The sequence below is a fragment of the Neodiprion virginianus genome, chromosome 3, assembly GCF_021901495.1.
Source record: "Neodiprion virginianus isolate iyNeoVirg1 chromosome 3, iyNeoVirg1.1, whole genome shotgun sequence".
Lineage (NCBI taxonomy): Eukaryota > Metazoa > Arthropoda > Insecta > Hymenoptera > Diprionidae > Neodiprion > Neodiprion virginianus.
Window position 1 is genome coordinate 18,251,024 of NC_060879.1, and position 27,057 is coordinate 18,278,080.

Genomic DNA, 27,057 nt, shown 5'->3' on the forward strand with positions numbered 1-27,057 from the left:
AAAATACTTGAGAGATACAATATTGCATCAATCTATACCTATTCATAGAATGTAAGATGGTTGAGACAATTCCTAGTACATGCTTGATTTCGAAAGTTAGAAAATGTTCCCCTGTATAGCTTCTTGAATCATTGACTGAAATGCTTTGAACGTTATTATCTATCTCTAAATATTTATTGAAATTTGTATGTTTGTGAACAATACATCATTTTCGTACTTGTTTCTGACAAATCATGGCAATTGCTATATTGCTGCAGCCTTCCTATTCAAAACATCCGATAGAATTCGAGAGGTCATGATTAACTATTAAAGAATATCATAAAATAGGATTCAGAAGCACCATACAAATTGTTAAGTCTATCGTGTTGCTGAATCCCATTCTACAATATTCTTTCAGAATTTTTCATGTCCCATCAAACTTTTCCAGCATGACTGGCATCTCCTATCTTTCTCTAATATACAATGCTTGGATCAAACATGTAAGCATGGTTTATGGGCCTGTAATACTAAATGAAATACGGTATACTGCACGCTTTACATTGAGGGCATGAAACTGATATCATTCTTGTTCAATATCTATGAATAATACATTAGCTGTATTATTAGTTAGCTGCAATCAATTATTGAATTGAAAACTGTAAACCAAAATACTTAATAAAAAAGTCTAATCATATCATTTTCTGTATTTTTCGTACTAACATTTAGGGCGATTTTACCCTTACCTAATGATCATACACTGTCTGCGATTTAGGTGATCCAGGTCCTCCAGGATTGCCAGGAGAACGCGGTTTTGTTGGAATGCCAGGGCCACAAGGTCCCACTGGTCCTCAGGGACCGCAAGGGGAAAGAGGTGACAAGGGTGACCGAGGCCCGGAAGGCATTGGAATGGAAGGTCCGCCTGGCCTTCGAGGATTGCCAGGTGAAACTTGGAAATTAAATTCATTTTTCTGCCTTCGGAATTGCGATACTGTATTTTAACAATTCGTGGATTTGAAACAATAATACGACTTCAGAATTTGTAAGGTCACCTCCCATAACAAAAACTGTGACTATACAATATCTGATCTTCTAACTTTAGGTCCTCCAGGAAATGATGGAGTTGGTTCACCGGGAATACAGGGAGACAGAGGAGAGGCGGGACGACCTGGTAACATTGACCGTAATACCTGACCTGCGTGAAATATTTATAGCCGTGTATTTAATTGTTTCTTTTGACTTAGGTATTCCTGGTATGCGAGGAGCTCCGGGTGCTCAGGGAGCGCCAGGATTTTGTGAGCTTTGCAAATTTCCAACCGCCAATTACCTACAATACAGTAGTCAGGGTACAAACAAAGGACCTCGTTAACATTGCATAGATATAGTATCTGTATAGATAATGTACGATGCTGGAAATATTCATCTTAACATTCGAGGTGCAGACACACTCTTGATTATATACATCAAACATAAACTTAGTAGGTGCTATTTTGATATCTCCCTTGTGATTGTCAAAACATACTACTTGAAGAACGTTACTTACCATGATTACGTGAGTCGCATATCCTTATTTACAATTCACTGTGTATGTGTTCACATTTAAGGATAGACACTAAATTATGGCTATAGGTACTTGTAAGGTTTAGGCATCTATGATATTGTCGAAACAACAAATTTGAGCAGCTAACACTGGGATTCTACGCTACATATTATGAATATATATATATTAATTAGTCAAATAAATTTTACGTAAGTGACGTGAACTTGAAAACTCACTAACGACATTAATCGTGTAACACCAAAAAGTTATCCTCTCGATCCCCGCATTTATATAAACTATAGCTTACGATAAAATCGACACAACTTAGAGCCACACTGTATTTTGACATTGCATAATATATTTATATACAGAGTGTTGGGTAATTCAATATATCATAGTGTTAAAGAATCGAGAGTGTTGTGGCTTTACTCATGAAAAACGTGGAATAAAATGTTGAATAATTGTATTGTTACAATAGCTGGATTAGCTTAGTTTCATAATATGCAAACAACACGGGTTTAATAGTTGAAAGTGGAACAAGAAAATGAATTATTCGATTATTATTCCTAATTTGTATCACCATTATAGAAAGTTCTTCATCGCATCAGTCCTAAATGTTTGCCGTAATGACTCACTGATTATAAGACTATTCAATGTTTCGCTTCAACTTCTTCATTGGTTTCATTCGGTAGATATCGGTGTTCATCAATATCTTAGATTCCAAAATATTGAGTGCGGCATCTGCGACATTTGATTCTGCAAGACTATGTACATAAATTAAGATTTGGAGAGGGATATTGTAAATATGGTCTTAGAATCTCGACTGGAGTTCTTTGCTTCAAAATGAGGTGCAGATATCTTTAAAAAGAATCTCAAAGCTCTTATATTTAGCACCTCATAAATATCTACGTCTGATTTTTTTCTCGATTTTGCAAGCAAGATAATGTTAATTATTGCTTTCTGCAATATGTAAATTGTAACACGTCCGACATTTTAAAAATCGGTCAAATCACTGCCATACTAGCATTATAATCTTATATTGTAAATTGCAATCTTGTACGATGAAGATAGTAAGTACATATATTTTTAAAATATCTAAATATTAATATATACACATTAATATATTTGACTAGATTTTGTAATAAGTACTTGATAAGTCTCCGACATACCGCAAACGTTTGCTAATATTTTGATAACTTATATAATGATTCTAATATTTACAAGATTTTTCGTTAAAAGCCACGGCAACTTTAAAATTTACCATTTATTATGCTGTGCCTAAAGAAACTGATTTGAAAAAATTTTAGAAGTTTATAGAAATATAATTTACCATGTATGCAACTTATCGCCTATCGGTATAACAATATACTTAAACATTAGTAATTTCATAAATATGTGCTCCTAAACGAACTTGTAACAAATAAATATATCCGCTAATTGTGCTGTACAACTAACTATTCTTGCATCAAAAATTTAAAGTGAATCGCTAGCTTTAATTGCTAACAACATCAATAAAACCGTTACATCAATTATACATATATGAAATATATCAAAATGTACAGTTCGAAGTAGAACAATTCACCAAAAATGAGGATTATTAATATTCATTCTATTACTACAGGATATTTACGTAAAATGCATCTTTCACTACTTTTATGCATGTAAAGAGTGCAGAAAATTATTGATGATTCAAAGATAACACTGACTTTCAAAATTACTGACTGTTTACTATTATAAAACCATACGTGGATACAAATTGAATATTGCATGTTAGAGAAAGTATCTCAAGTTCTTAAAGCTTGGGAATCAGCCGCTTAAATGTTCAATCCGTTCTGCCATACATTGTCGAAACATAACCAAATTATTAGAATTTATTATCAAAGAGATGTGTCCTTTGATGAAACTGTAATCCCCAGACGCAATGATAACGTTATCAAATATATTTCTAAAAACAAGATGTCTTTGGTAAAGCAGATTTATAAGGAGAGATCTATGTAGCAGTCAAGAAAAGAGTTCAAAAATAAAAAGATTCACTGTAAATCCGGTATATGAACCTTACTTCACCAATGTTGTGTATAATACTTAACATTTTTGTGATAATATTATCACCGTTAATATCGGATAAATAATTAAGATGTTTTAAACACATAGTAATAGATCATGTTTACCGTTCGTACTTATCGACTGTAAAGATGAAAATAATCCCACATACAGAGAAGCATGAAAAAGTTATTAATTCCTCTATTTTCTCAGCAAAAGACAGTATCAACTAAATGATATGTTGCTTCTTATTATTTTATCATTACTTGATTAAATTGTTATGAATTTAAAATGGCTGTTTCCTTCTGTATTACAGTGAGTTTGAAATTGGCGCCCGAAAGACAGCCATGGGCAATGTATAGGGGAGTTTTTGTTTGCGCCCCGCCCGAGAGAGGAGCTGAACGTCGTATCTGCTAGTGTACACGCAAATATGCATTAGCGCCTTATGGCAGCGTTCCTCCTATCCTATCCTCCTCGGACCGAACTACAGAAGTTAATTTTCAGTAGGCAGTAATGGCCGTAAGGATTCAGGTGTGCGTTGTGTTCGTGCTGTGTGAGATACTTGTTTACCGTCAATATTCAATGTAAAACACCGTCCTCACGTCAAAAAACAGGTAAGAACAGTAGGGTATTTATCCATACTGAAAAACATCAAGTACCGTGTTTTGCTGCGAAATATAACTCTCGGAACTCCTAGTTGACAGTTCTCAGCTCTCCAGGTAGTCAATAACGTACACATTTGTGAATTGCCGTCTTGCTAGCAGCGCGAACTGCAATACGCGACCTCGAACGAGTGGCATAATTGTTGAGATAATTTTCTCAAGCTTTTACGCCGCGCTCGTTGATCAGGCGATTATCTTTGCGCCAGTTTAAGCATGAGCAATAAAATTATCAAGCCGCGTACCGGTAAAGCAGGTTAGGTGAACGTGTACCACGGTATATTGTGACGTCACAGTCGACGACCAATCAGAATTCAGCCCTTCGTAGGTCCATGCACTTTGTTGGGTGATTTAAAAAATCTACATACACATATAATATCGCCAGGCAATACGCTTATAACCTTATTCCTAAGTATAGAAACTTGTACAGCGTCGCGACCTGTCCGATTAATTTTATGTTTACAGTCTGTTTTCTTTATCCGTGACAGATTCAAAGTCAGTTGATTGCGATCATGCTTACTTGATTATATCCTCAAACTGTTTAATGTTCGTATCTAACAGTAGCGATTTATTAATATTTCTTAAGAGTGGTGGGTTGAAGGCCCAGAAAATCTGAAGATTTTACAATGTAAGAGTTCAATATTGCCTTCCTTTGCTGCTCACTATTAAGTTCTTAAAGATCGTAGACCTTTCTTACGTACGGTTTGAGCCAAATCCTCGTATTGGTTATTGGCAACGGTCAAAAAGAATGAATCAGTATTTTCAACTTTGTTTCCAGGGAAGTTATTATGATCACCCCGAACACAGATGACGCTGAAATTAGCCACAGGTTTCCACTGCTGAGAGCTTCTGATCATGATTTTCTAAGTAGAGGTGTACCAAATTACAGCAAAAAAAGTTGCATTCGCAATCAAACGTGAACACAAATTCGTAGCGTTGCGCGCTAGAGGGCTGATTGTGAAACCTGCGGCTAACTTCAGAGTCTAGTCGTCACTTTTAGATGGACGCTGGGCGTGTGTGCATGTGATCGATTTTTTGTAAGACGATATCTCGCGAACGATTAAACGAATTTTTATGGCCTTGGTCACATTGATAGGATTCTTTCTAACCCCGAATTGACTGGATTTTGGGAAAATTTATCCGATCCATCTCTGAAATCTTATCGAAAATAACTATAGAATAACGGGATGTTCTAGGACTGGTTCTTTCAAGGCAGTCGCGTTTTTCCTGCTTTCTTTTACTTTCAATTAAGAAACTTGAATTGAACTTAAGTTTGATCTGTAGCGAGATTTGTATGATGTTTTTGTCATCACGGTTTCATTCGTCTTTTATTTTATTCACTAACCCATTAAAAAAGTTTTCTGATTCCCCGCCAGATTTACAGCTGCTACTTAAATTCGTACTTTTTTGAACGTATATTATACAACGGCGGGTAATTGACGTCCAGTTTCCAAGTTTTAATATTGGATGTGCACATAACTGCAAAAGTATTAAACCTCATTATCAAACGTTTTTCCAACTGGACCAATTTCTACGATAATGGACTGGGAAAATGAATAACTTTTCGAAATTGTGTATATTTTGAAATTTATTTATACGTACAATCTTGCCAATGTGTATTTACTCTCGGTTAGAGTCTTTTAATTTGAAACTATTATTGTTATGACTCTATAAACTTCAGAAGTTACTATTAATGGCATAAAACGATGCTAATAGAAATAGAAACCTGAGTAATCCAATATAGTACAGGGTAAACTTTATCAATATGACTCAACTTTATGAAATTTTATCAATATCCCCCTTCCACTATTTACTATGCAGTTAGGTATATTTGTGAAATAGTATTTATTCAGGATTCTTTTCCTTTATGTTCAATGTAAACTTGAATGATGATTTTATTAGGTACTGTATACTTTACGTTCTATTTACGTGGACAATGCGGGAAACTCGCGTATAACTATCAGCAAGAACGAGAAGCTATCGTTGAAACTTGGGCTGTCTGAAACTTCTTCAGATAAACGAGATTCGGAAAATATTATTGTATACTTTTCATGTATAGTATTCACCACACATCCAAAGGTTAAAATATTAGATACACACCTATGTTATTTTTTGTATGATCCAGTCCATTCGATAAGAATTTTTTGTTGTTTTGCTCATTAATGATATTCTACACATGCAAGACAAACTACGTCACTAAAGTACCGAAAATAACATTTTTTTGAAGTGTAAATCATACGATTTAAATTCTTCTTATAGTTGGCTTTTTTAAAATATTAAATATAGCGTCGCACGGTCGCCAATTTGTTCATTTTGATTAATTACTGTACCTACCGATAATTATCTTCAAATCATGAACAAACTTGCTTTTCAAGTTTGCTGAATGATCATAAAACATTGATAAAATTACGTTAGTAGCTTTTCACTATTATAGGTATACCTATAATAGAGTAGTCTAATTTTGTCATCACATTTTTAAAAAAAGTTTTACCGTGCAAAATTCTCCGGTGATTTAATATTTGCAAATTATTACCGCACACGCACAGAAGTGGATTCTTTTATGGGAATATATCACATGTACTAATAATCATCTACAACGTATAATGTTAGGAAAATTAAAAAATTCTAACACATATGTTTCATTCCAAACACACTTTTTCTTTAAATAATAATTTATCTCTTTTATTGGAATTTGATTTGATTAAATTTAATTCAAATGAAACGTAGAGCGCACTTTATTATAACAGATACGTAAATTGTCTGTCGGATTCGTATAATGCATGTCGTATAAGAATAATTCATGTAATGTTTCGTTACATCGACGTTACTAATTCCACTCTCGTCAAAATTGGACAAGACGGTGAAAAAATTAAATAAACAAAAAGTAATAACATCAATGTTTAAAACGTTAAACCGAAGTTCGTTGTATTTAATTTCGGTAAAGAAATCCCTTCTCAATACAAAACGGATCGTTTAAACCGCAAATTCAAATGAAAAAATTGTAGTATTAATTATATTAAAAAGATTCCATTATTTTTCCTTTTTTCACAATTTCAAACTCGTATTATTCGTGCACAATTTCAGTGAATCAGAGCTCATTGTGCCAATAAGGACGAGTGAAGATGCGTTGAATAGTGATATCCGAATCAGTCCATACTGATATTATTGATTCAAACTGCGATGTATTTAAACGAAATTGTGATTTGCTAGAATTCATTTATACAACATGCCGCCTAATGAAAGACGCCAATGGTACATAGAATAACTGTATACCTTTGATGTCATCCTTGCCACGATCATTAACGATCTCTGTCTATAGATTTTCAACTAGGTAACAGAGACTCCATAACTTAATTTGGACAAAATCCCAATTGAAATACGACTGACAAATTGAACAAATATTGTATCTAATCATGATTAGCTTCGGAAGAAATCAATCATTTCACTCGAAATTCAAAAATTTGTTACCATCTCGTATCGGAAAGTAACGAAAAATATACAAATTTTTTAAGTTAAGGTTTTTACTGACCCTTTGTGCGATACCTATTTTTTATTAACGAGTAAAACGTGATGTACATTCAAAACATGAATATAATGAAAAATGCACATCCACGATAGGGGAGGGTTGAACAGGGTAGATTGAAAAACTGACCACTCTAAAATTTGCTGTGATGCTACTTTTATGGGAGAAAATGAGAAAGAAGGGAGTGACGACTTTCCAAAATTAGATGAAACAAGATAGAATCCTCACGTGTTGAATATACAACCGGTTATCTAACTAGTTAGTCACGTAAAGCGACTAAATTGAATGTCGTTTCAACGACAGATCGGAAAGTATTTATAGCATCGCGTGACAATTGAAAGCTATAAGATAGAATGACTAAAACATTTATGGCTTGCTGTATAGTTACATATTAATCGTCGTTACAGTATTGCAATACAAACCCATGAGAACTATTGTCTTTCTTTTTGTTTATCATTAATTAAAGAGATACGTATACATAAAATTCATAAGATGTGAACACAGCATTTCGGGGAGAAAACAAATTGAACACCGTTTCGATGAATTATCGATAAATGAATGAAGTAATCAATCAATAACAGTTTTATTTTTAATAACTTATTCTGCCGGATTAATTACAATTACCCTTGTGTAGGATTGAAATTATGCGTCCCTTCTGAATTTCAGTGGAGAAAGCGTTTTTGTTTTGAATAAAATAATATAGAGCAAAATCTTCAACAATTTGACCCTGCGATTTGAAATTTGTTGATAAATGAGGTCTTTCCATAGAAATCCGTCGTTTCCATCCTTTTGTTTTGTGTCTCTACAGAGCGGTTCCGAGTAAGCACCGTAGTATATTGAGTTGCCTACCACCGAGGGAAACAAATATCGGTAATACAGACCTACCGACTTATCGAGACGTAGCGTGTTTGAAGTCCTCGCGAGTGAACTGGAAGGAAGTACTCGTGTTGCACAGTTGTCTGTGGATTTTGCCAAGCAGTTGCTTCGACCTATGCCGAAGCGTTCAGTGATCGCTTTCCGAAGTCACGTTAAAGTGATTATGACTCGGTAGGTCTGTTTTACCGATATTTGTTCCCTTCGGTGGTAGGCAACACAACATACTGCGGCGTTTACTAGGAAACATCCTGTGTATTCAGGGGTGACGGTTTTGACCCAACTCAACTCGATTAACTTCAAATTGCACTTGAGCAGTCTTTACTTAGTAAGTCTTTCTTTGGACACTATTTTCGGCTGGACCTTATTAACGGGACGCACAGTTTGATCCAAAGGTTACGAAAGTAGAGACAACCGTTTGACAAACCTCCAGCAATGTTATAATAATATCAAATAAATAATCTGCAAATAATTAACTCATGTTTGTCAAAAATTACATTTGCGCGTAACAACTACTTGATAATATAATACTTCTCGAATATTTTTCTGACAATTTGTGGACATCTGATCACCAAACAAAAGAAGCTCAAAAAAACCTCGGAAGAATCGGATCGGAAACACCATTTAATCATTTTGAATGTTATAATTACAAAACCTACTATCAAATTGCTGACATTCTCAACTTGTACTTTTCGAATTTGTTCAGATTCATTTCTATCACATAATAGAGACGTCGTTTCATTCATGATCGCCATCATTGGTACAAGTAACACAAACTATTCAAGGGTTTTCCTTTTTATCATTTCTTCTCTTACGATTTAGACGGTGCACGGCCCGTTTAATCTTGAACGTTGATATATGAATAAACAACATGAACTTTCTCGTCTCGCGTAATAATTAATGTATACAAATCAACAGATCGTTTCGATATAGAAGTTAGATTATATCAGCGTAGGTAATGATTGCGACATGCGTGCATGCGTGCAACCGTTACAACCGTCCATATTAAGATCGCCTAAAGTCGATTCCATCAATAACGTCTCGCCATGTTTGGTCGGAGATTAAACCGATCTTAATACCCTGCTTCTACCGCATTTTCTATCCGGTGTCTAAGCCTGTCTTTGGCGGTCCGTTCCCTTCGTTCCTTACGTTTAGCCGGCGCACATCTCGGCCACCCTGTCGCCTTTTTCCCACCCCTGCAACCCCGTTGTCCGTAGGAACTTCGCCCCCACCTGTCCCACTTATCGTATTGATTCAACCTCGCTATATCTGCATGCATTCTCTCGCGAGCTTCAACTTCCCGTTTTGCAGTTGGTTCCTTCCTTCCTGCTGCTGCACACTCTGCATACCTACCACCTCCTGCAATAGCCGATTTACGTATTTCCTTCCTCGATCACCAAGTTATGCAGCGGTTATATGTCCGGAGCTGATAATTTTCGGATGAAACAAAAGTAGTCTGTCAGTGGAGGACGGCTCTTTTTCTTTTCATTCTTATCTATCTTACTTTGCAGTAGTAGTTTCATTACATTAAACGCGCGATGTAGTCGCGAGAAAAATTTTACTGTCTGACTCAATTTTAATGAATGTAATAACACTGTGAGAATTACAGTTACTTTATAGTTCTAGAAAAATTGGTATAATAACGGTTTCAATTTCGTTGCAAATCTTTGTCTACCCAATACAAGAAAATGAGTGGTACAAATAACTATTTAGTGTGATAATATTCGTCCATACTAAATTTTCCGCAGTTATTGCGAGATTATATCGGTTTTTTTCAACTTACTGGATTATTTTTTAAGTTGAATAAAACCTCAACATTAATTTGTTGTTGCACCAAGGTCAAATTATCGTAATAGTTACAAGAAAAAATAGTTCATGTACAAGACTCAATTTTATTTGACGTCCAGAACTACATCTTTCGGTTATGGCAAAGAGTGGAAAAGTTGAAGGCTGTATAGTAACCACAATTAAAAATTTATTTTAGAATCTAACTTTGTATTTTGTAACCGTCCTAATCTCGATTTAAAATAGTTGCAAAAAATATTATAATTGTCTTTAGCACGTCTTTCAGACAATTAAAATGCCTGAAATTGTCCGCTTTCATGAAACAAGTGATTGACCAAAAAGTAAAACGATTGTGAGTGCTATCGCGTTAATCGTTTGCTACAGAATTAATTTTCGACTTGTTTTTTTAGTCAGGATATAAAAATATAGTTCAGTTTATTATATACCTATACTAGACACGGGTTAATTTCTCGAGAAAATATGAAAAAAAAATTTGATGGTATCGCACACCGTAATTTGTATATTATAGTTTTTTTTTTTTTTTCTTGTAAAAATAACTTTAACCGTAAAAATATTGTTGACTTATAAAAATATGAGGTAAAAACATCACAGCCTTAACTAAATAATTTCAAGTACCTCCAATTGCAGTTCAAGTCTATTCCAGTTATCAAAAATTTCATGAAAACATGCAAAATTGACAAAAATATAATTCGAAGTGTAAAAAACTTGGAAGAATAATATTTTATACGATTTGATACAACGTATCGCAATCTCTTCGTTTTTCAAACAAGCTTAAAGTATTTGCATACAAAAACAGGATATCGGTCTTGCTTTTCCAGAATCACCCTCTCCTCGAATATTCCACCCCTGACGGCGAAAAACTAAACTGTTGACGCGATGTTAAAATTTCGAATTTTTGATTGTTTAGTTTTTCGACGTCAGGATTGGAATTTCCGACCGACTTCTATTGCCAGCGACTAATTCATGCGTCGATATATCAACAAAACGTACGTTCAAAATTTTTCCGTAACGTTCGGCTTGGTGGGCAGGGGGGGGGGGGGGGTCAAGAAAGATGAAACTGATGTCAATCGACTTCAGTTAATTAGCGAATAAATCTCGCGTTGGTATTTTTCTATTACAGCTTTATTTGCACTATTTTTACGATGTGGCGATGCTAGCTTAATTGTAAGCTGGGTCTTCCGTGTTGTTATTAAAAACTGGCATGGCGAGAAAAAAAATTTCCCCAATTAAAATGCGTTTAATTAGCGACTATTCTCCAATTTGTATTTACTTGTCATGCTACATCGGCATAGCCAGCTTAACGGAGGTGTATAATGGGAAACTGTGCGTATCTAAAGCAACTATGAGCTTTGTGTAGAAAGATCAATGCGCAGATTACACGCATGTACGCAAAGCGATATTATTTTTACGGAAGATGATGACCGTTTCATTAATATTAATTAGCACTTTGTCCAGTCGGTAACGCAGTCAGTAGATTGCCGAAAGGCATTACATTGTTCAAGTCAAGAGAAATGGTTACAGGCGCTGATGTGATAGTATTTCAACTCTTTCCATTGCCACACACCTTCATCTACTAGATATTCCATTAGAATTCATCAATTTATCATATTGAGTGTTCAATTTTTTATGAAGACTTCTGGCACGCATTTATCATTCCTTTAACAGAACCTTCTACGTCCAGGATCCCTGTATGATATTATAATCACAGCCACCATACGTACTGTAATTAATTAATACATTTACACTGCACCGACGAGTAAAATTTTATACCCGATTATAATCATGTACGTAATAATAATAATAATCCTATATTGTACTGTAATGTTGTACTTTTCGATTGTGAAAATAGCGTTCTTTAAATTTAATAACACAGTCGTTACAATGTTCATTTTCTCTCCATCAGGTCTTGAAATCTTGGCGATATCCACGTCTGCACTTATTGTTAGGTTGCGTACAAAACCGGGATAATGAGAACGACTCGTATGTTCGAAATATATAACCACATATGGTTATACCTTTTAACGAACTTATTATCACATCAACAATAAATTGTAATTGAAACTTCAGGTTCCATTAGATTCAAAAGTTAACGCAGAGTTTACTCGTGAATGTATAGGAAAGTCAATTTTACTTCGGCCAATATGTGAAACTTATACCAGTGACGAACTAAGAAAAATTTCATTTGCTGCAGTTACACGAAAATCTTGATCGAATTGTTATTCTAACTATAACGTACCTATTTTTAGCGTGATTATAGTTGTCAAGATTACATTTTCTTGTTATTGCAACGTAAATTCTGTTCATTTAGTTAGTCACATTTTTTTCAAATAACACCTATAACATCAATTTATTGTTCCACCAGCATCAAATTATCGCAATTTTTTCTCGTTCCGCAGGTGGAAACTTATCAAGCCTTTACCGTATGTGTTTTGAGTGTTGAAACGTGTGGCGTTCATTGTCAACATAAGAATTAACTGCACTCTCAGCAGTCTTGTAATAACTGCAAATACGGATCGGCAGTTATCGCTAATTAATAAATATGTAGTTAATTCTGCATTTTTGTCTCTTTATCCCGTTATTGCAGTTTTATGAATATTGTATTTTATGCGCATGGTTGTCTGACTTGGCTTGCTTTTCTTTGACTCACTTTTCAATTTTCCTTCATACGCCTTTTTTTCTGATCGCATCGCCTGAGGTATTCAGGTCTGTTATACGGATATTATATACATATTATGCACGCGTTTGTCTCTGCAAATCGTGCCTAACAGTTTTCTTCTCTCCAGAGTAACGACATCGTTTTAAACTTTGGGAAGTGTTAGCTTTAGGTTATTAATACGACTCGTGGACGTATCTTCACTATTTATTGTGGATCAAGAAAAGTTTTGTTTGTGCAACGTTTTTCTTTCAAAGCATGGGTAAGAGGTGATAAGAAAGAAATTCTACATCGATCTCTTCTTGATAATCGATTTTACAATATGATTGACCAAATTATCGACTTAACCTATAGGCCCTGTAATACATGGTGGCTGGCGCCAAATTCAAGTCTGTACATGAAAATAATGAATCACTCTAATAGGACATGACAATGTTTGAAACTGTGCTTGTGGGTTGGGTCAAGAAATTTCTAACAATTCTCGAAAATACTGAACATACAACAGATTCTCACTCACTTTAAGGTTATGGCACACTAATATCCAAATCAAATATTTTCCGTATTTTTTTAACAGGGGTGTTCAGTCATCCTGTTCACTATCATGGGCACAAATAATAATAAAGTAAATAACAAATAACAATGCTGGGAGTTCCGAAACGGTTTTTTCCCTATTCGTAACTTTTGAAGCCGATGAACTGGCCGATTCAACCTTGTAAAAGATCAACCTTACCGCTCTCCGCGCGCAATCGCCTTGATTTTCTTTTACTACATGTTATCAGACCTCTTGAATGTGCAATGCAACTAAACCGATGCAAGGTACTACGTTATAAAATGCGTGTATAGGGAATTCCCCATGCCTGATCATGCAGCTTAATTTTTTCGAAAATAAAAAAGGAAAATCCTAGTGTGTAAAATCGAGCACTTCTGCTGTGCGCATGCGCCAGCGTCGTTTTACCGCACTTTTCTGAAATGGGGCACCCTACGCTCGTTCCACAGGTTTTCGAAATGAAATTTTCCAAGGAGGTGTTGGAAAAAATATTTTAATCGACGATGAGATTCTCAATTTTACACCCTAGTGCTTTCTTGGCCCGTGCACACTTTCGGATAACTTTTTTACGCACCGCTAGTTACGTCATTCGGCAAGTTCAACTTGAAGTTTGTACTCTTAGGTTAGGTTGTACGAAGCCGGGTCCGTGCTTTCGAAACTCTTAATCGCTCTTGATCTACTTCTTTTAAATTATCATATTACGTGTAACGTTTGCTTCTCAATTCGAACTTTCCTTCACAGGTGTTGGAAAAAATCGTACGTGTCACTCGTGTGGATGTGGGCGATATTTGACTCGTGTATTTACAGCGATAGCCTTTACGGCTCACCCTGCAACCTTAACACTCGTCAGAAATCGCCCGCTTTCCGCACTCGTAACACAATATCACAACTATTTCATGCAAGCGTGACTTTAACGCAATTTTTAAGCGAGTTTTAAGCCTGTTATTGTTCATCTCATTCCAGCGTATTGTGTAAATTTACATATTTGTGTATTCATCCGATAATTTACTTTTGTACAGGTATTTATCGGTATGTGGCTATACCGCAAGGGGATTTTATTCGAAAGGGGTCCGAGTTGTCCCGTTAGATTAGATTTATGAAAACCAGGAGAGTTGGGCAGAAGTTTATACAGTTCGATTTATGATAGTAAAAATTCTGACCACGTTTCGGTCCCGATATTATAGAAAATTGCCAGTGAAATATCGCCCACGTCTATGTCTTATATCTCCTTATGCAATTGCTATCTATAACCTTTTAGATATACGTATACTATTTCGTATATTCACTTATGCTACACAGAACAGGGCGTTCTTATAATTTAAGCTTGGACGGTTTTATTGCAAATTTGCGTGTTTGTATTCGCAATAAAAAAAAGTAATCAGTCAAGACGAAGTTGAAATTCGTAATATTTATCTGACGATACAGTTTCGAGAAAAATTGTTTGACATTTTAAAAGTTATAATAGAGCAATAATATCATGATATTTTGCAAACTAAACCCTATCAATGTTATAATTCTAAAGTTATAATTTTCATAGCTCATTTCTATGCAGGAGAAATATACAGACAGTAAGAAAATGAAATTTTCAATAATGTTGCGTTACTTTGACGTTACTAACTTCAACTGCGTTAATTAAGTTAAGAAATGTATAGTAAGTAACCACAACTAAAGATACTATTGGTTCATTTTTAATAATATCCGTATTTTTCATGTTTATTACGTACATGACAAACTGAACTGGCAAGTCGGCTGCCGGATTTCGAACATGATACGAAATCGGTGTAAAATATAAATTATACAACTTTGCTAGCACAATCTTGGTGTTTGATTAATGAAGTTGAATCGATTGGACGATCTTATCTCAATCGGCGGCGTGAATAATCTTAATCTTTTGATGTTTACAGTTAAACCGCGCTCACAAAGTTTACATCATACGTCAGTAACGAACAGATTTCGTGTATCTGCGACGTATTTCGCACAAGCTCTTTGTTCGCATCACCTTGTCTGATCTGCAATTTTGTTATTTTCTTTTCTGCTATTTACGTTTTTATCGTTTTATTCAATCACTCATCGTTATATTTACGACCTTATAAGTTTACATTATTATTATTACTATTATTATACCCGAATGTGTAATCACTCCGGTACCTTATATGGGCTGGGATATTTGTCGAGGGGAAAATTTTACGGTCAATTGCAGAAGTCATGATGTTTCGCCAAAATTTTGGATTTTATCAATCGTTTCAAAAAATTTGGACATTGGACCAAGTTCAAATTCTCTTTTCCTTACGAAAGGAAATGATGAAGAACATTTTCGCATCTGAAGCATATTGTAAAATCTACCCAAATTTTTATTTACTTAATTTCAACAATTGCTTACATTTTTAAGTCAACGGTACAACCAATCTTGACTATAATTATTATAAAATCTGACGTATTACACCGAGATAAATTTCTAGTTACGGTTACTCTACAGTACCTAAACCACGTTTACTCTTTACCCTAACCGAAAAATCTATAAGTTATACTTCTGAGTACAAAATGAAAACTAATAGTGCAGCTGTAATCATATAATCCAGTCTGCATTGCCGTTGTTCTTGATTTTTTACACTTTTACTATACTTGGTTGTAACTATTGCGATGATTTGATATTCGTAGAACAATAAATCGACATTTACAAAAATTACGAAAGTTTGATCGCATAAAAATTCTTTACAATACGCATATAATAATCATAGTAATTAATGTAATTATTATTATTACACTTTTGAATAACGCACATATTCTTTATATGTGCCTTTCACGGACGGGTATAATGCACAGCTTCCACTATAAACCCCATGTTATAATTTTCTCAACTCGGTGCGGGTGTAGGTTATACTTACGTATGTGTATGTAGGTATCTATATGTATATGTACGTACATATGTACCTCGGTGACCCGCCTACGCAAGAGAATGCCAGCCAGCAGCGGCATCTCCGTCCTGGATTCTCCAGAGGAAGACTTCTAGGTGGTCCATCCCAGCATCGGTCGCCTATTCGAATGCTTACCTAAAGTTCCGTACAATGTAAGCCCAGAGCTCTGTTATACAACGACGGGCTCGAACAATCGTCGCAATGTTTTATAAATCGTCCGAGGCGCATAAAAAAAGTTTGTCAGTCTCAAGGTTATCGATACGTTTTATCGATTAGTTTATTGAACGTTTGAAGGCGTTAATCATAGTTTCGATACTCACCTCGCAGATAACTCGAAACTTTTTTGACTCTCAAGATTATTGCATTATGTGAATTTTCAAAATTCTGAATTGATCCCATTAGAAGAAATCGGCATGTTTTCATTGCCCGTCATAAATAAATCAGCTGCAGTAACTGAATTACGTATATTCGTAAAGAATATAAGATCAACAATCAATACCAACACTTATTTTTGTTTTTTTTTCCATCGAGAATTGCAATCTGCCGTTAGTAAATATATATTTCTCAAATATATGTCATCTCATTAAAAGTACTGTAATTTTTTGATTATGATTTTGAAAGGTCATATTTTGGTCTGAAATACCTGGATAGATCAGGAAATTTTAGATTCCAAAATGCGTTCGGGGCTTGATTGCAGGGTTTTTGAATTTGCTCGTATTATCTACGGGGTGTTACATTTTCGCTAATAGAGAGTTCGCATATATCTCGACATTTCCTTGCAGCTGCAATCTCTCGCCATTTCTCACTCCAAGCACACCTCGCCTCACACACCTTCCGTCCCTTCTTCCTTTTTCCCAGCTCTTCGTTGCCTAGCTCGCTCCTTCGTTTAACCGCTCTCATCTCGGCCTTCCTTCCTTGCCTCTTGCAGAATCCGCGAGGTAAAGCCTCCTCGCTGCCGCCTGCAGCACACGTTGGGTCGTACCTAGGTATCGATTCCGTGTCTTCTTGCCGCGGCTCGACCGTATTTTCCACACTCCGTGGAAATTCTCAGCACTGGGTTATGAATATTTATCGTATCACTGGCACCTAGCCATCTAAATACCTCTCATATAACGAGTGAAGAGTCTTGCCTGCTCCGGAAGCGGCAATTATGTGAGGCAGAAATTTTTATTCCCATTTTAATTTTTTTTACAATTTTTCATTTTTCAACCTCGTAAGCTTTTGATTATACGTATAAAGTATAAAATAATCTTACAATTCTTTGGTTTTCAAGCCGTATCGTTTGTGAAAAAACATTATTTTTTTTTTGTCATGTTTTGAATGAGTTGAAACTTTGTTTGACTATGAAATCCACTTTAAGGTAGATCCTCGGAAACTGCCAAATAAATTTATACGAGTTTTTTCTTTTCTAGATATTTTCAGTCCTGTATCAATGCGATGGACTAAAAGTTGGATTCTTTTTATGTTTTCATCTGTGAAAAAGTAGACGTTTTCAAATTTGTAGTGTAGGATGGAAATCGGATTATAATTGATTCGGTATATATACAGGGTGACCCAGGACTATCGTTCCATAGACCAACAATACTGAACCGTTTCTTTACTTAATTCGAACTTGTCAATTTTTACGCACAAAAAAGTAAGACAACTTTTTTTTATCTTCCACAGTACACAAAATGTCTGAAAACGTGTTTCTCTGATAGTTTCCGGGGAGCTACCTCAAAATGGATTTCATATTTGGAAAGATCAAACTTTTTTACATGAAAAACATATTTGTTAATTTTTTCCCGACCGTGGGAAAAAATAGTGGAAATTCGAAAAAACGATAATGTTGATGAACGTGTTTCTCGTAAACGGTGCAGCATAAGAGTCTAAAAATTCAAGGATTATCGGATCTTGGCGTACACCATATTTTATTCAAATTGCTGCCATATCAAAGTTTTGACTCTACAGAAATCCCGCTGAAGTTGGTGTATCCGCTCATGTAATAATATGTAGGTGATATGTCATTGCGGGATTCCGTTATTCGGTTTTCTCTTTCAGTATAATTCAGTATAATGTTCACGGGAAAATGAATGAGCTTGAACTTTTCATTACGTACTACACGTTACGCAATTTTACGTACAAATGACTTGGTTTAAGTTTTAGGCAAAGTTTAAATTAACTAAACGTGTAGCTTGATATCCGCCATGGGATTCCCCGCTTTCTTGACAAATCTAATAGGTACGTGATTGGTGATCCAATTTAAACTCTGCACACGATGGAAACTAAGTCACAACTCTCGTTGTAACATTGATAATCACATATTCCGTGCGAATAATTAGACTATGTTGCGTAGTGCGTAAAACAAGAACAACGGACACACATATTTCATTATAATTGTATGTTTCGAGATCAATACTAACTACTTGTACCTTGTACCCATTTACGATTTTCCACAAGCTACTGCTGCGGGTTTTGAATTTTCTTCTGTAAACAGATTATAGTTGTTCTTTCGTACAATCCCTACGAAGAAACTTGTCCGCTGAATATTCGATCTCAACGAATCCAGCTAAAACGAGCGATACCATAATTATATACTGAATACGAGCCGGATAGGATTAATGCTAATTATTTTATTGGCGCATGTTGCCATATATGCGGTTACCTGTTGATTAGTGATTCATTCCTCAGTTATTTGCTGTATGGATATGTACACCCACCGATATAATTTACGATCATATTTGCTGACCGTAAGATAACTGTGAAACGTTTATGAAAACATCTCCGTATATTGAAATTAACCAAACGTATATTACTTTATATGGGGTATTCTACATGTAATCGATCTGACCGAAATCTCCACCCTCTGAAACTTTGTAAAATACTTTTGTTAGTTGATAAGGTTATGCTTAATTTTATTTTCTTTTACGTTTTAATTCGAAAACTATAGATCGTACGAAACTAAGCTAAGCAAAAAAAAAGTCTCAGTTTCAAGTGAAACGTATTAAAAAAAGCTTCTAGTTCATTCTACCAACAATAAGTATAATCAGTTTATTAGGACTGATGTGATATCTTTTCTATTATTTTTCTCAACTTACTTTTCTCCTTACTTTATGACAAATTGAATTATAGCTTCGGAAACTATACCTAGATTCTGGAAGCACGTTCTACGTCAGAATAGCATCAGCTTATATATAGCACCTTACTCTTAGATTCTTATAGATATTAAAGCTTAAACAAACCACCCGTATTTTTAAGAATTCCCCTGGGAAAATACCCCATAAGTTATCAGATATTACAGTCTGAACAGCATCATGATCTATACACAATCATAAGTAACGTCGCTATAATCTAATTGAATTATTCTTTTGTCCGCACATTTCAATGCGAAATCAACAGCTCATCGGTATGTAGTTTCAGTTTTTAACGGAATCCGCAAGCAACAAACGAGCATCAGTGCGCTATCAAGAAGTGTTCGCATATTAATACAGAACATGAAATTGTTACAGAATTTTGAACCTTTGCAAAATCATTCGAAATGTACAAACTTACACAGACACTGCAATTCAAAAGTATCCAATCTTATATATACTCAAACTTCATCTTTACCGTATTCTTATAGATTCATAACTAAAACACGGTTGCCGAAGAATGCAGAATATACCGCGAAGAATCACATGCAAGATGTGTCGCGAATGTTTTATTTTTATGTTACACATATATTGAAACGTTTAGATAATGTGACCTGTAAGATTGGATTTTACAAAAGTAAACAATGTGTTATAATTTTAATAGAGCTGACTTTTCTTATTGTGATTTTGAAGCTTCAAAATTGTTTTAAAGTGGTTGAGTTTAGTAGTTACATTGGCGTGGCTAATTTCAATCACGTCATTCCCCATGTCAACATAGGTATGTGATGGATGCACTATTAAATCTCAACTTCTCGAATTCTCCACGTTGACGCAAAAACGGCTGAATGAAACTGATCGCCAAATTTTTTGAAAATTGAGAAACGATATGATTTTCAAAAGTGATCTAAATTCTTGCCGCATGAATTCTATACAATCAAATCTCGCGTTGCAACGAGATGGAGGAAATAATGCACTCCGAATTATTTTTTAAAAAAGTGCGGCCGGGGGCGGGGGGGGGGACCATGGTTCATTATAGGTATGTATGTAACAGCTTCGGCGACATTAAAACCGTCTAACTTTAAATTAATCACTGCTAGCAAGCGAGGATCAGAGGAATTTTAATTAATTTGAGAATTAAAGCTATAAATTACCTCTCGTTTCCAAGCCCAAACTTGTGATTTAAATTACTTTTCCTCTTCCTCCTGGACTATTATGCCTGTATGCTTGGGGGGCGGGGGGGTGTTATTAACTCAAAAAAATCGTTCTATGTCTTACAAGTTGGAGAGTGATGTCAGGAGATGCGCCATCGCAAAAGCTCTCGAGTTCGGAGTTGCTCGGTACTTATATGCGTCATGTCGCCATTTTCTTATTAATTTCAATGAAAAAGTTCTAAATGTTCTTGAAATTATAACTAATAAAGCCCGTTAACTCAAATTGCTGTGTAAGTGGTTTCATTTTTTTGAATAACAACTCTTTAAAATAGGTATGATATTAGACCGTTCAAGCTATACCCCCCCCCCCCCCCCCCCCCTTCAGGAACTAAAAATCTGTAACCCAGTATATTTAATTTTTCATACACGTTTTCAAACACGTATTACCTCAGTATTGTACAAAATGGTGAGTATGAATATCTACAGATGAGAATCTTATTATTTATGTTATTTCGATGGATTAAGATAGATTTTAGATTGTAGATTACATTTATAAGATAACTGGTGAAATGATTTTATCCAAGATAATTCCGCGTTAATCAAAATTATCTGAATAATGTACAACACTGCTCATCATCGACCAAAATATAACACATCAGTTTTGATTCCAGCATGTTAGGCAACGCACACCACACCCATTATCATAATTTATGCAACATATACTATTTTTCGCTCCGTAATAATATCTCTGGACTTGCCTCAAGTCCAGTTATTTCAGACGAGGCGACGACCTGAAATTCTCTCGTACGCATGTATGAGACCTCTCGTCCAGCACCTTACTCGTGACTCGTGTAAGTTTCTGAACCCGGGTCGACTTTCGTCGCTCTAAGCTCAAGATAAAAATTTCACGTTAATCTGCAGGTTTTAGTTTTGTTTCACAATTTTCTCGTATCATCGCACGTGAATGTCACATTCGTAAGCAAAACTCGAAGCTACCGACGCGAATAAATACTTCGGATCAATCTACCCAAGCTCTTTATGGTGCTGCAAAATTGCGAAATTTTTCATTCGAATCATGATTTATGTACACGTGTGGACATTAATTCAGAGACGCCTAGTTTTTTGGTCGAGTCGATTACGTTAGTAACGCAGATTCAGCCCGTAGCGGCCGGTCGACAGTGACAACTGCAAACCAAATCTGCGTTACCAACGTAATCGACTCGGGCGAAAAACTAGCTGTCCCTGACTTAATGTCCACATGTTTCCCTAATCGTGTATATATAGAGTGAATTCCTAACGACTGCATGGTTTATCATTGGCTAAAACTTAATGAGCGTGTATGGAATCTCAAAAATGTTGACAGTATCGACGGCAGTTGTGCTTAACTCACAAATGTCGAAATTTTTTAGGCTAGCAACAGTTGGTTACCCTGGTGAATAGCCGCTCTCGGATCGTAGGGCATGCGCATTAGGATTTTAGCAGACCACGGACCATGCGGTTGTTAGGAATTCACTCTGTAGGTATATCGTGAGTTTTTGTAACAGCGGAACGATCCACATGTCTGAGATAGGCAACCAGAGATACTGCTCATATTCAGGTTGAGCACCGTATCTCGTCATGGCCAGCCCAATCATCAAACTATATTTGTCTAATATTTGTCAAAATAATATGAATATTAGGAAATGTGGAAAACGATGAAAAATTTAATTCGGAAATCAACTTAAGCAATAATGAGTCAATTAAAAATAGGACTGACATCAAATTCAGTTATTCATCGGGATAATGAGGTTGTGAGACATGGTGCTCAACTTGAACATGAGGTGTAGAGTCGTTCGGGTCAAGTGTGCGCACTTAAGGATTTAGGTTCGTGTAAAAATTAAACAAAAAGAAATAAGGACAAAAGAACCCATGTATATGATAAAGCATTTATTGAACTAATAATTAAATTAAGTAATAACACATAAAACTTTGACAATTGGAAAGAAAAAATGGTTAATGTAAAAAATTCAAAATGCGCATTTCTTCGGGTAAGTGTGCGCATTGTTCTTGAATAGTTATAGACTTCTTAATAACAAATTATTTTGAAAACTAGATAAATAAATAATGCGAGATCGACTTATTACAATAAAATCACATAAAATCAGATGCCTAAGAATGAACTTAAAGAAATTTTAGAAATTTAAAAGAAACTTTAAAATTAGTTGATAATTTTACGAGGATTATTTGTGGCAGCGATCACATTCAAAACTACCTCCTTCATAAAAGGTACATTGTTCATGCCACGTGGCATTGTGATCAAAAACTGAAATAAAAAAAACATTATTAGTCAATTTTTTTTACAACAACTTCATTGCTTTCTCACATAAAACAACGGGGGTATCTAAGTGTGTGAACACTCACCCGCGCACACTTGCCCCAGACCGAGATTTTTGATAGATACTCGTATAACTTTACTCATATTAAACATAACCTTAAATTATATACAGAATAGTAAACTTAAATAAATCACTAACATAAAAAAAATTGATTTACCTTGGTGATTATATTCAGTTTGATGTGACAATATTTGTCCAGATGACAAAAATTATAGTTGGAGCGTCGAATTCTTTTTATTTATATTAAAAAATAGATGGACGACACGATGTCGCAATCTTGTAGATGAATTAAGTCTTTGTTACCGTACGTTTCAGTTCCCTACGCATATCACGACTTTCCCTTCTGCCCTTCGTAGATAAACAGGGTGCGCACAGTTACCCACTGCGCACGGTTACCCCTAACGACTCTAACTGCGGTTGCCTGCCTCAGGCGCACGGATCGTTCCGCTGTTAGAAAAACTCACGGTATATACTTATACAGTGAATTCTCGGTTATACGTTTGGCACTTGTACGTTTCTCGCTTATACGTTTTTAGCACTTATACGCTACGTATTCAATCTCTTAGTGCTGGTCTCTGTTCGGTTATGCGTTGTTACAGTTGACTTCTTATTCGAAATTTTCGATTTGACATTGAACTTGCCTATCGTTGGATGGCGTAGCTTGACATACCTGCCTAATCCTGTCCCAAACACGTCCTGGCAAGCTTAGGTCCGCGCCTCATCTACAGAAAGATTCTTTACTTACCGGCACTGGATTAACTTTAAGATTAATAATATTAGTCGATTTCACTAGAGGTGAATGTAAATATGTCAAGATGATACCTATAAGACCGCTGAAAATCATAAATTTTTTATTTTTCAATCATGAAGGTTAGGAATATTTAGGTATTTTACTCAAACGTTTTTCTCATTTATACGTTAATATTGCCATACCCCTTGCAAAACGTATAACTGAATTTTCGCTGTGCATAGAGAAGATGAGCTACGCTTTTTACGTCGATGTTATTGTGCTGCAGTGTGTTTTTAGGATGAGAAAGTATAAGGATAGTTCACAACTTCTTTCGCGTGCGTGGATCGGCGATCATTGCGACTTGATCTTTTAGTCGTGATTCAAAATTTATCTACTTACAATCAGTGCCGCCTTATTCACGCAGCCATGATTGCCGGTTATAACACCGATACATGTATAATGTACATGTTTTTCAAGTGTCGCCGAACGGAGGATACGAGACTAGATGACCACTGTTTACGCTAATTATTAATTATCTGAAGGCCCAAGTGCATAGCAGTTCGTATACTGGGTCAGGGACTTATCAAAGAAATGAGCATATTTTATTTTACGTATTATCATTGGTATTTTTTTAAGATTTGTTAACAATTGAAAATTAATGTCTACGGAAATATTAAATCATTCAAATCATTAGAAATTTTCTGAAATCACTGAAATCATTGAAATCATTTATTAATTAAGCTCATCCAATTCAATACATAAACATAAATTTTAACAAACTTGGTTACAGTTTTTTTTCCACATAAATACATATTCTGAATGATTTGAAAAATGTAGAAACTAACAGATTTTATTTAATGACTACAAAATGTTACGAAATTTCCATAATTTATGATGGTTTCTGAATGTTGTAACATTGTTAAAATATATTTTTCTTTTGAAACTTTGTAAAAATGTTGCACTACTCTCAGTGGAATGTTATCAAATCATAAACCGTATGAAATATATAGACATATAAAATTTCATGAAATTATGCGAAATTATATAAATCGTCTGAAATTGTGTAAAATCCGCAAAATTGTTGAAATCATGTATAGGAAAACTGCGGAAAGTTGCCGTAGTGATTGTATCTTTTCGAGTAATTAATCAGCTACTGCCACTGTTCCAACGAAGTTTGAGGTCTGACAGACTCACTGGAAAAAAGTTACAATAGAATTATGGTTTTTGACACTTGACACTAAATGTTTTAACGATACAATTGAATTCATATCATGTGATTAATTCTTGTTTATTGAAAGCAAATCACTTATTTGAGGCGAAAAACATTCTCCTTTGGTAATACAGGAATACATTTTAACTATCAAGACAACAGACAAATAACTTCAAGAACCGGACGAACTATCCAGTCACGAACTATAACAACTACACTAATCAGTAAAATAATCTTATACCACCATAGTACATAGATTATTAACGACACCTATTACATTTAGAATTTAAACATGCAATTGTTGAAGTATAAACTTATGCACGACTATATTCCTTCCGCTATTACCTGAAAACCCCCCATTGTCAGAAACTGATCTTTTTTTAATCAGTTTGAAAAATAAGCTGCAAAGCTCCACGCTACGTTTGGGCAAATTGGTGCATGTTTGAAACATATTCCCTGATAGTAATATATTCATTAATTTTTTACTGTGAATTTTGAATTAATACTGGAAAATACTACGTGTATATCATACAACACATCACATCCACGTTTTTAGTAAATGGCATCAAATATTTCTTCACTAACTCCGAACCCATCTATTAAAATTTATCAAATAATTAGCATAAACATTGGAAAATTTGAGCAAAACTGCTAAATATATTTTAGGTGATATAACTATCCCTGTACTTTGTAATTTCAATTTACAAGAAGACTGTTGAATGTTACAGAAAAAATGGCGGAAGATGGTGCAGGAGGTTCCAATCAAGGGATAGGCAGTAGCAGTGGGGAAGCAAGTCGACTGCAGCTGTTGCAAGAAATGCGACAACAGAATTTTGACAGTATCCGATTCGCATCATACCGAACTGCTTGTAAATTGAGATTCATTCAAAAAAAAGTCCATTGTAAGTACATCTTGCAATAAAAAACTTCTCAAAATCAACAGTTTGAAGTGATCACAGATTCTCATAGCTGGCATACAAATAAGATCATTCTACAACCCAGCATTTAATAATGCTACTCCTTATTTTTGTGATTTAAATCAGCTTTCCATCACATTAATCAAGTATTAATCTTGACGACTCTACGAATTTCAGATTAAACGTAATTTTCATCCGCAAACAAATTGTCAAATCATTACATCCGTTTTGATTTGCATGTACAAAATAAAACGAATACATTGGAATCCATTTGAATTTTCTAAATCATCATTACTGTTGGTACAGTGTCTTTAATATTCTGTGCTTCTGACCCTGTTTCTAGTTCACAATGTTGACATATGGAACGTGATCGAAGCATTCAGAGAAAATGGCTTGAACACATTAGAGCCGACGAGTACTCTGGGAGTATCAAGACTGGAAACCTTGCTTTCGTCTCTCTTTCACGCACTCAACAAAAGAGTACCCGTAGCTCAGCAAGCAAAAGTAGACGCTACCACAGCTCTTCTTATGAACTGGCTTTTGGCAGCATATACCAGTGGGTATGTAATCTAAAAATAATATTTATTCTACATTTCTGCTGATATCTTTGATAAAAATTATTTTAAATCTTTATTTCTTTTTAGGGAAAACAATAAAATATCCGTTTTCTCAGTAAAAGTTGCTTTGGCTACGCTATGTGCTGGTAAAAATATGGACAAATTTCGATGTAAGTATTCCAATTATTTTATCATGACAAATCTTGTTCATCGTTAATAATACAGTCATTTTAGTTATAAGTATGGCTTCTGCTCCTAAAAAGTCGGAGCCTCTTTTTTATTGCTTCATTTTGACGTTCTGAAAAAGATGTTCAAAATTGAGAACGAGATCACGTTCGCGTTAATAAATATTCAAGGTGAAAGGTCAACAAATTCGGATTCTTCCTATGGCTTGGAGACCAATTGAGGATCATATCGAAATTCAAGATTATGAAATTTGACATAGGAAAGATTTTCTTCATTTTTTACGTACAAC

At 35.1% G+C, this 27,057-nt stretch overlaps 2 protein-coding genes across 11 annotated transcripts in view; both read left to right on the forward strand.

The window, feature by feature from the left end:
* The window catches only part of LOC124300051 (collagen alpha-2(IX) chain-like), a 92,704-nt gene extending 90,971 nt beyond the window's left edge, over positions 1 to 1,733 (forward strand). For all 8 annotated transcript variants that reach the window (XM_046753678.1, XM_046753681.1, XM_046753677.1 and 5 more), the window contains 3 exons: positions 752 to 919; positions 1,079 to 1,147; positions 1,221 to 1,733. In XM_046753678.1, the coding sequence (XP_046609634.1) occupies positions 752 to 919; positions 1,079 to 1,147; positions 1,221 to 1,345 (362 nt within the window). In that variant the 3' untranslated portion in view covers positions 1,346 to 1,733. The remainder of the gene's footprint in view (positions 1 to 751; positions 920 to 1,078; positions 1,148 to 1,220) is intronic.
* A 2,270-nt stretch (positions 1,734 to 4,003) lies between these two features.
* Positions 4,004 to 27,057, forward strand: part of LOC124301289 (dystrobrevin beta) — a 37,693-nt gene continuing 14,639 nt past the window's right edge. For all 3 annotated transcript variants that reach the window (XM_046756163.1, XM_046756165.1, XM_046756164.1), the window contains exons 1-4: positions 4,004 to 4,170; positions 25,837 to 26,010; positions 26,369 to 26,585; positions 26,670 to 26,752. In XM_046756163.1, coding sequence (XP_046612119.1) covers positions 25,842 to 26,010; positions 26,369 to 26,585; positions 26,670 to 26,752 — 469 coding nt within the window. In that variant the 5' untranslated portion in view covers positions 4,004 to 4,170; positions 25,837 to 25,841. The remainder of the gene's footprint in view (positions 4,171 to 25,836; positions 26,011 to 26,368; positions 26,586 to 26,669; positions 26,753 to 27,057) is intronic.